Source organism: Triticum urartu, chromosome 5A, assembly GCF_056163025.1.
Source record: "Triticum urartu cultivar PI428250 chromosome 5A, HENAU_Tu73, whole genome shotgun sequence".
Taxonomy (NCBI): domain Eukaryota; kingdom Viridiplantae; phylum Streptophyta; class Magnoliopsida; order Poales; family Poaceae; genus Triticum; species Triticum urartu.
Window position 1 is genome coordinate 304,273,700 of NC_141877.1, and position 10,464 is coordinate 304,284,163.

At 45.7% G+C, this 10,464-nt stretch overlaps 2 protein-coding genes across 2 annotated transcripts; one reads left to right on the plus strand and one right to left on the minus strand.

Annotated features, from left to right (window-relative positions):
• The first annotated feature begins 237 nt into the window (after nucleotides 1-237).
• Nucleotides 238-3,441, plus strand: LOC125508628 (calcium-binding protein CBP). Its single transcript, XM_048673383.2, has 5 exons — nucleotides 238-952; nucleotides 2,304-2,350; nucleotides 2,461-2,636; nucleotides 3,027-3,045; nucleotides 3,135-3,441. Exons 1-5 carry the CDS (start codon nucleotides 298-300, stop codon nucleotides 3,237-3,239), a joined length of 1,002 nt encoding a protein of 333 aa, XP_048529340.2. The 5' UTR covers nucleotides 238-297; the 3' UTR covers nucleotides 3,240-3,441.
• A 151-nt stretch (nucleotides 3,442-3,592) lies between these two features.
• On the minus strand, nucleotides 3,593-9,956 carry LOC125508627 (putative calcium-transporting ATPase 8, plasma membrane-type). Its single transcript, XM_048673382.2, has 7 exons — nucleotides 9,422-9,956; nucleotides 7,313-7,367; nucleotides 5,284-7,223; nucleotides 5,050-5,208; nucleotides 4,593-4,764; nucleotides 4,200-4,498; nucleotides 3,593-4,104 (listed from the first exon to the last, which is right to left on the minus strand). Exons 1-7 carry the CDS (start codon nucleotides 9,599-9,601, stop codon nucleotides 3,799-3,801), a joined length of 3,111 nt encoding a protein of 1,036 aa, XP_048529339.1. The 5' UTR covers nucleotides 9,602-9,956; the 3' UTR covers nucleotides 3,593-3,798.
• Between the last annotated feature and the right edge of the window lie 508 nt (nucleotides 9,957-10,464).

Below are 10,464 nucleotides of genomic sequence, written 5' to 3' on the forward strand. Positions count from 1 at the left end.
CCGCCCAAAAAAACAAAAACTTACCGGAACGTGTCAGGGACGACGCGCCTGGCGCCGCGGTCACGCAATCCAAGATACGCATGGCCTGCGCGTGGTGACTTGTCGAGAGTCACCAAATCCACGCTGCCCGCTGCCCCGATCCCCCATCCCCATCGCATAAAAACTGGTGCGACCCGCACCTGCTGCCAGCCAGCCAGCCTTCACCGTTCGAAAAGCTTCCCCAAGGAATACCACCTCGCCGCGATTCCCCGCACCCACCCAATTCCCCGAGCCCCGCCGCCGCGCGATCGCCCGGCCATGTCCGGCTACCCCTACGGCGGCGCCGCAGGAGGAGGAGGAGGCTACGGGGCCCCTCCGCCCTACGGCTCCTCCCCCGCCCCCTCGGCCCCGCCCTACGGCGACAAGCCCCCCAAGGAAGGCAAGGCCTCCTCCCCCTACTACGCCTCCCCGCCCCAGACCTACGGCGCCAGCGGCGGCGGAGGCGGCTACGGGGCCCCGCCCTCGTCCCAGCCCCAGTCCTACGGGGGCGGTTACGGGGCCCCGCCCTCCTCCCAGCCCCAGTCCTACGGCGGCGGCGGCTACGGGGCCCCGCCCGCCGGCCAGCCCCAGTCCTACGGCGGCGGCGGAGGCTACGGTGCTCCGCCCGCGGGCCAGTCCTACGGCGCCCCGCCTCCCTCGTCGGCGCCCTACGGGGCCCCGCCCCCCGCGGCAGCGCCGTATGGGGCCGCTGGCGGCTACGGGAGCCCGTTCGCCGCGCTCGTGCCGTCGGCGTTCCCGCCGGGGACGGACCCCAACGTGGTGGCCTGCTTCCAGGCCGCCGACCGCGACGGCAGCGGGACCATCGACGACAAGGAGCTGCAGTCCGCGCTCTCCGGCTACAACCAGAGCTTCAGCCTCCGCACCGTCCACCTCCTCATGTACCTCTTCACCAACACCAACGTCCGCAGGATCGGTAATCACACTCCCCTCTACGCGCATCCTTCTTCCATTCTAGCACCCCCTCCGCTTTCCGTGTAGCTGCGATCTTGCGACTATTATTGTTTTTTTTTTCCTGTGGAGAAAGATTTCGGTACAACAGTGCACAACTTGGGCTCGTCTGGTATTTCAGTCTGTGAGCATGTGCCCTGCTGTTTGATACAGTTTGATCAAATAATGAGGCTCCTTCTGGGAAATCAATGATTGAGTTTATCACAAGGAAAACCACAATCATTTCCTTCCCTTAAGAAAAAAGAGAGCTGCATTTCCTAATACAAGTTCCTGTGAAATGTGAATTCTCTACATGCTATTTGAGACAGTAAATTCCATATATCCTGTTTAACCTTGTTCATCATGGGAATGCTATTTTATGGTGATATAAGGGCACAACACTACACTCTAGGCAACAAGCTATCATGTGGCATCAAAAGGCTGGTCTTGTATGCAAGATAGAATGAGCACTTCTTGTTCATAAATTCGATATGTATTTTGTGTGATAGCCGATGTTCTAGTTGTAACACTAACAAGTTTGCAGTCACTGCTTTGGCCTTTACTCAAACTCTTAACGTATACATATATTCATAATAGTTTATAGACTACTAGATTTGAAAATATTTTCTCCGTGGCTATGGTGTTTAGACTTCACCAGCATGCATATGAAGAATAAAATACTATTAAGAATCATTACCAGATGATACTTATATCCGATGACACTTGAAATAGTATGAGCTACTGCATATTATGCTGCCAGTAGTAAAAAAAATGGATGTTGATTAAAAAGGACCAGTAGGAATCCCTGAGAAAAATATATATTATGTATAACATCTAAGTGAAAGTTTAATTTATCTTGGGATGCCTTTCAAGTTAGACCTGTGCAAATGTTGTCCTACCCGTCAAGCCTTTTTTTTTCTGTTTGCGATGAAACTCTGATGTGTCGGCAATTTATTGCAGGATGGATCCACTTGGTATGTAAGTCAACTGGGGTTTAGAGTTGACCTAACTTTGGCACAGTTTGAATTTGTGGCCTGATGCTCTCCCTTTACGGTTGATTTTGGTAGCAAGTTTTTTTAGATTCCTGTTGAGTTAGAAAAATCTTATCTCGTGTTTTTTTTCTTTGGGTGTTTTCCTTTTCTGTGTGGAGCTTCCACAATTACTTCTTAACTACTTGATCGATCTGAACTCTAATATCAGTACCGTCTTTCACATTCCAGTAGTAGAATTGATCTGATTTTTTTGGGCTGAAACTTCGAATTCAGCATTGCCCATCTATTTCAGCTCTTTCTCGTTGACCTCTCTCAGTTTTTAATTTGTGCCTCTGATTCTTGCAGGGCCCAAGGAGTTTACTTCTGTTTTTTACAGTCTTCAGAATTGGAGGGTGAGTGGCTATGGCTTCAAGTTTTCTTTACTTATTTGTGCGGACTAATCAGCTGATCTAATGAAATACTTACTAACCATGCCTGTCCATTTCCTATTGTTTTTGTGCAGTCCATATTCGAGAGGTTTGACCGTGACCGAAGTGGTAAAATTGATGCATCGGAGCTGCGCGATGCTCTTCTCAGTCTGGGTTATTCAGTTTCTCCAACTGTGCTAGACTTGCTCGTGTCTAAATTCGACAAGACTGGGGGCATGAGCAAAGCAGTTGAATATGATAACTTTATTGAGTAAGATTACTCTCCTTCAATTTAATTTGGCTAATTATTCCAGATAAACAGTACAAGCTTTTATAATATCCAATCTCTGATAACATCTAGGGACTTCAACTTTATTTGTTCATATAATGGTGGAATCACATATCTCTATGGTGCAATTATTAGTCAATTGTCTGTAACTTGCTGGCACTTCTATTATGTCATGAACTCAAATTGTTGAGTTGGTTTCTTCTGTTTTATGAATTAAAGATGCGCCCAACTGTTCTGAAGCTTCAAAAATGAAAAAAATGGCTGTCCATCTGTTGGGCTCTATTTCTGCTTGGTTTTGTGAAATACATTTTGATAAGTTCAGTTTGGTTTATAACAGTCCTAACTCTTTTGTTTGTTTGTTTGTCTATGCAGGTGTTGCCTTACAGTCAAGGTATTTCCCATCATCATTGTATATACTACACAAACAAACACATTAATGTTCTGTACTTCACCGCACTAATTGGTTTCATACTTCTGTAGGGTCTGACTGAGAAGTTCAAGGAGAAGGACACAGCTTATTCCGGGTCTGCAACTTTCAGTTACGAGGCATTCATGTTGACTGTGCTCCCTTTCATCATCGCATGATGACTCCGCAGTTCAATACAAAGACTGAGCTTTGAGTGTGTTGTTCCATGTGTCGAAACGTTTTTCCATCGGAGGTGTAGTTTGTCTGAATTCGAGTGATGTTGCTGCGTTCCTGATAAGGTGATACCCTGGAGATTGGAAACTGCCTATGGATGGTTTGGAACTCTGAAAATGCTGCCGCATATGCTTGCTCTCTTTCTTCGCTGAAAGTTGTCATTTTCAGTGAGATTGGGTTCTGATCATATTTTATATCCCTTTGATGAGGCTTAGTTCAAAATTTGTTTACACCAATCAAACCTAAATTAACCTGAAATTGTTTTATTATTTTTGCTAGCATATTACTGCTAAAATCGTAGACAAAAAAAAGTCTTACACTGCATTCAAATGCAAATAAATCCAAATGCAGCAATAGGATTCTCAAGCCGGAGTTGACTTCCAAACAAATGCAGCACCAAAAAGCAATCTTGCAGGGCACACTTGCACTACAAATGAATTCAAGAAAATTAGCAGAGCCAAAATAGCAAATGCAACCTGGATCCATCCTGAAATCACCCTCCAGCTATATGTCATCAGGGCCGTTGGCGAGCGGCTTGTAACCATTCGGACTTCCAGAGATCTCACCCGATTTAACCGGAATGCACTTCAAGATAGCTCCAATAATCAAGCTGATGGATCCAAGACCCACGCTCACCAACCAGAATTGCCAGCTGAGTGGAACAGTACTTGCAAAAGTGCCCAGAAACTCGATGATCACCACCTGGAATACCACCGTCACGCTTATTACCCCGAGGAAGACCCAATTGCCAATGAGACCGCGGAAAATGTTGATCTTCTCCATTTCCCTGCTGTTCACTTCGTTGAATACCTAGCACAACATCGTTGAAAGTACATTGACATTAGTTCGCCAGTTTCGAACAAGGATGTAAATGACTACAAGGTGTTTCACAATGCATCACTCACCTGGCAAAACACAAAGGAGTTGAATATAAGCGTGTTGAGAACGGTCTTGGAATCTGGGCCCTTGATGTTCAGAAGATTTTCCCCGGCGAACATGAGAACGCCAAGCACAACCAGCTGGTATATACTTTGCCCAATGATGTTTCTCCACATGACCTTGGTGATGAAGCTTTCCCCTCGCCCAGTAGGCGGCCTCTTCATCATTTCATCATTTGGAGGCTCAGTTGCCAGAGCTAAAGCCCCTAATGTGTCCATAATCATGTTCACCCACAGCAGCTGCACAGCAGTGAGAGGAGCACTCCCTGCGATGTAAGAATGAGAACATGAATACCATGAGCCATTCGATGAAGAAAAAACCAAGATGTCAAATGAATACATCAATAATGTCTGTCACACCTGTGATGCACGCTGAGACAAAGTTGATCACCAAAGCAACAATGTTCACGGTCAACTGAAACTGCACGAACTTCTGGATGTTTATGTAAACCGCACGACCCCACCTTGCGACGTTTATTATAGTTGTGAAGTTGTCGTCAAGTACTATGACATCAGCACTCTCCTTCGCAACCTGCACAAAATCGAAGATAGTGTCACCAATGTTCATGGAAAAATGAAATGATGATGGATTTGTTAGACGTTTATTTCTGTCGTGAGAGCAAAATATTACTCCAACCACAGATGACGAAAGAGAATTATAGGTTATGTAAATAAATAGGTTGTCATTGCCAACGGCCATTCTGTTATCTTACTTCTGTCAGAATCAATATCAAAATATATTCAGCGTAAGCATCTAACTTTGCAATTTTCTACTGATGCTATACTATATGATCAAAACTGCATAAGAAAATAGTACCTCTGTGCCTGCAATGCCCATAGCAAGCCCAATATCTGCTTCGTGTAATGCAGGAGCATCATTTGTACCATCACCTGTCACAGCAACCACCTCTTGGAACATACCTCTCAAGTTTGTCACGAGCAAATGTTTGTCCAATGGTAACGAACGGGCCATGACCTGCCAAAGGTTGATGAGATGTTAATCTTTCAAGGTTTTTAGTGCACTTAATAGAATAAGAAAGACGAAATAAACCTGAATCTTAGGTATCAAGTCCCTCATTTCTTCTGGGCTTTTGTTACGAAAATCTGGTCCTTCTATTGCTATGCCATCATCAGTCAATATGCCACATTCTTTGGCAATAGCTTTAGCTGTATTGATATTATCACCAGTCACCATTCTCACAATGATGCCAGCAGTTATGCAGCTCTGAACAGCTTCCTTCACTCCAGGGCGCACAGGGTCCTTAATGCCAAATATGATTATCAGAGTAAAACCATTAGGAGGGCTATCTGCATTCTCATCAAATTCATCCACATCCTTAAATGCTAAGCACAATGTCCTTAAAGCATCTGAAGCAAATGAGTTGATAGTATCCGTGATGTTCTTTCTCCGATCGTCTGATAAGGGAATAACATCTCCATCTTGATCAATCACTTTGTCACACATCTCAACAATAATTTCTGATGCACCTTTGCAAAACCAACGGTGTCCCCCACCAGGTAAAGAAACCAATACTGCCATCTTCTTCTTGACCGAATTGAAAGGCTCAACCTTAACCTTGGTGCAGCTCCTATCCTCAGCATCACGATATCCTTGCAAGCTCAAGCCATATTCAAATATTGCTATTTCTGTTGGAGTGCCCAAAACAGTTTGTTTATCATCATTTCCTTTGACAACCTCTGCACTAGTGTTCTCAAAAATGCCCTGCAAAAGTAGGCTCCATGCGCTTGAAGAAATCGCAGAATTCAGTTCTTCCAAACTACTGTTACTTGTAACCGACTTTGAAACCTCGGCTATCCAGATTTTGTCAACCACCATATGGTTAGTAGTCAAAGTTCCTGTCTTGTCTGTGCATATGGTACCAGCAGATCCCATTGTTTCACATGCTGCAAGGTGTCTAACAAGCGCTTTGTCATTCATTAGCTTCTTCATTGCAAATGCAAGGCTCAAAGTAACAGCCAACGGCAACCCTTCGGGAACAGCAACAACAATAATAGTGACCGCTGTTGCAAAGTAGTTCACTATAGTCAAGGCATCAGTTGAATACCAGTTGGACAAACCAACTGTCAAACCTTTGTCAATAAGGAATCTAGTCATCAGGACTACAAATGTTAATGTGGCAAATACCAGGCCAATCTTTCCTATGATGGTCGCAACTCCATTTAGCTTAACCTGCAATGGTGTCTCATCCTCTCCTCCCTCACTCAAAGTGCTCATCAGCCTTCCCCATTCAGTGCGCATACCGACAGCTGTTACTATCATCTTAGCAGAACCATCTTGCACTTTAGTTCCTGCCAATATGAATGGTTTATCTTGAGAAGTATACACTGGCTCACTCTCACCTGATAAGCTGGATTCATCAATCAGAAGGGAGTACCCATGTATAAACAGTCCATCAGCAGGCACTTGGTCCCCAATTGATAAATGCACAATATCACCAACTACCAAGTCAAATATCGAGATCTTCTGTCGACCGCCATCTCTGGTTACATGGATAAATATGTTTTTCTTTTCATTATCTAGCTCCTTAAACTGGAGTGATTGCTTATAGTCACTGGCAGCAGTAACCATCACAACTAAGAGAATGCTGAGTATTATCCCCAAGCCATCATACATGCCCTTGGGCCAACCTTCAGATGCCAGGCCAACTACAACAGATAACAAAGCACATACCATCAGAATGATAAGAGTCGTGTCTTGCAATGCATCCCAAACAAACATCCAGAAACTTCTTGAAGGCTTTTCAGCGTAGCGATTGACACCATATATGCTTTGTCTTGTATCCAAGTCAGTAGCACATACACCACGGTCGAATGTTGTGCGAACTTTTTTGGATATCCCATCTACCCCACCATGCATCTTTAAAGCTTTCAAGTCATGCTTGCTTGTTATTGATGCCAGTTCTTCGGGATTGATGGAAAACCCAGCTTTGATTATATAATCTGTTAGCTGGTACTCATTCTTCTTGGCGCCTTGAGCATAGAAAGGTACACAAGTCAAGTAGAGTTACTGGTGCAACACAAGGAACGATAACATAAAAGGTTATCAGGTAGATTTATACCACCAATGAAAGTGATTGCAGCCTGCTGCACATAGAGGGCAACCCGAATTTTTTCCTGGAAAAGAGAACACGAACAAGGGAAACGTTTTTACATACAAAAGTTAGGTTATTTTCTTGCAATGGCAAGATACAATCACAAAGTGTAGAAGAAAGCAGATAAACTGATTGACTGAATGTGAGCCTGCAATTTTCCTGTCAACATTGTGAAAAAATGGTTTAAGTTCACCTGTTAAACAAAGGAGTTACATCCACATCAAGACTATTTGCCAAGACAAATAATCGTGAAGCATCTGGGTTTGAAAAAGAATGCCAAGCATCTCGAAGAAGAATTAGACAACCAAAGTAGTTGGCAGGCTGATTGGCATAAGAAATGAACTTCTTTCAAGACTTGATGGTCTCTAAGAAAAAGTAGCCCGCCAAAAGATTCAGTAATCTCTGCCTAAATTATTCTCCATCTCTGGGAAGTGGAAACCAAGCCGCCTATTGACTAGAAAGATTCCCAACTTTGTAGTTACATGGTTTAGAATGCATGTGCCTATTGTCAAAAGGCAGTCCAGATCCAGCATAGGAGTGCATGACACACAGGCCCTCCACCTTTATGATTGTACATGTTTAAATTATATCAACCAACCATCCTTTCATTCATATGTCTTAATCAAGTATCCATCGTCAGCTAATTTCAAATAGCTCTCCTCTAGCAACCACCTAGTGCATGATAATATGGTCAAAACATAAGAACGCCATTCCTTTGACTTTGATGATGATGAATGGTTTTAGATGGTCTTTGTTCAAGACGTTGGTGTTGTTCTTTCTGTCTTGATGTTTTACTTCCCGGTGTTTACCGGCCTAGTACATACTACCCCTGTTCCTAAGTATACAATGGTGGCATATGAATACAGATGCCCCATGACAAAAAGTAGTTTGAGACATTTACATTTATTTTTTCTCTCCAATGCAAGCTATCATTAGTAGGTCTCATTAAGAAATAGAAAATAAAGACTTTAGTACACATGCATCTCTACTTTTCACTCTAACCTTTTCAGCTTTTGACCCCGGACCACACTTTTTCTCTCCAAGCACCCGCCTTCTGGAGAGGATCCCGCTTCCCTATCCGAACCTACTTTACTCATATCTGATCCTACATGGCATGCGAGGCATCACCCTGAGGCTATGCATTGTACATGCCCTAAGACGCTTTTGCAGTTTCACGGAGGCATGGAGTCATTTAGCTTGTCATGCTTCCCTCGTAGTACTCCTTTCCCAAATACACCCTCTTGAATATTTTATTCGTTGCCCATCCAGGTATGGTGTTTACAAGTTTAAAAACTGCAAACCAGCTAGGGTGGGGTTGGTTATGGAGCGATGTATGAACTCAGGACATGATGCTAGATTCTCAAAGCAAAAAAGAAAAGAAAACAGTGAAGCCGGTGTAAATGCTGGATAAGATAGGATGTGCTCTTCAATTCGGTGCTTGCACGAGATGGTGACAAGAAGGGAAGAGGGCCCTCATCGACAGGAGATGGCGATGAGGCTCGCCTTTTGGACTCCTCCAGGCTGCTTCGCGGAAACTTCGTGGAGGGAGGGAGGGACGGTCGCCATCAGCTTGGCCGCCCAGGGAAGGGAGATCATTGGGCGGTCCCTCCGCCCTCTCCTCCTCCTCCATGGCCGGACTAGGGGGTCAAGTCAACACGACACGGACGCATGGTGCCCACCAGGCCACCACCAAACAGGCTTGCCATAACCGCAGGATCTCTCTCTCTCTCTAAGTCTTCGTTTGCGACAGAGTCAATGGTGCGTTGCAGTACGGAAATGCAGATTAAACTATTAGTAATTTTGGAAAGCGATCTGATGGCAAGAAACAAGAATGGATCGCAGGCAGCAATCGATCAGGCAACTGTTCTTGGGCCATTCCCATAGATAGATAAATACTTTGAAGAAACTGTAGTGCAGAAAACAACCGATCGGTCACCGAGATTTGAAACGGTGGAAAGAAATAGGAGTAGTAAGAGATGTTGAGATGCAGGGGAGAGATGATGCGTGGTTCAAGCCGCAAGCAAGCAAGTCATACTGCCAGGTTATGGGACAAAGTGAAGCGAGCAGTCGTCGTACCTGGACGGAGCGGCGCTTGGCGTGGTCCTGGTGACGCTGGTCGAGGTCGGGCACGTGGCGGAAGCGGCGGCGGCGGTTCTTGACGACGAGACTCCCGACGGCGGAGCGCCACCGCCGCTGCGCCTCCTCGGAGGGGTTCTTGGCCGGCAGGTCGAAGTTGTCCAGCAGGTACTGCTCCATGGCTGCACCTGCACGCGCTCACTCGGCCGGAGCGGAGCGAGATAGGGAGGGCTGGCGGATGGGGCGGGTGTTCGTGAGCACCACCACTTGCCCCTGCCTCCGCCGCGATGGGTTCGAGGAGTACTGCTAATATACTAAAGAAACAAAGGAGCGAATGGCAGGTCTGCCGCCCTTGTTTATTCACACTCGGATCGCAGATTCAGGGAGGAAGGATATGAAAGATTTGAAAAACCCTGACCTGCTCGTTTACATTTCTTTTATACTTGGGTTGGGTGGCTATTTCTATTTCTATGGAGAAAATGGAGGGACGAACATGGGGGCGGCGATCGCCGCCTTTATGTCTTTCCTTATTACTTCGGCCTCTTCTGTTACTTTCTCCCCCTTTTGAAAGCCAAGGCGTTTGGGTCCCCATCGCCCATTTGTACGGCAGATGGTTCGTTCCACTTGTGTGGCCACGCCGAATCAAACCCGGGTTGCCCACTAGTGGTTCAACTTCTGTTCAAATAACTTTAAAAAAAAAACTTCTGTTCAAATATATGGGTGGCTCCCGCTGCAGGGAGGAAAAATCAGTCGCCTCCCAAACCGTCGGATGTGACGGATGTTAGTACTCCCTCCGTAAACTAATATAAGAGCGTATTAGTTTACAGAGGGAGTATTACTTATCCGCGCCTTCGATCACGTAAAGCAGCGATGTTTATCTCATCTTGCCGCTCGCAACATTCCTCGCATCACCTCTCGTCCAGCTCACAACATTCGTCGCCGTCTCGCGGCACCGCCGCTCTCGTTGCAGCATCATTTTGGTCCCCGCTCGCAATAGTCGCACAGGCATCGCGGCAAGCCACCGCCGCTCGCCGCATTGTCGG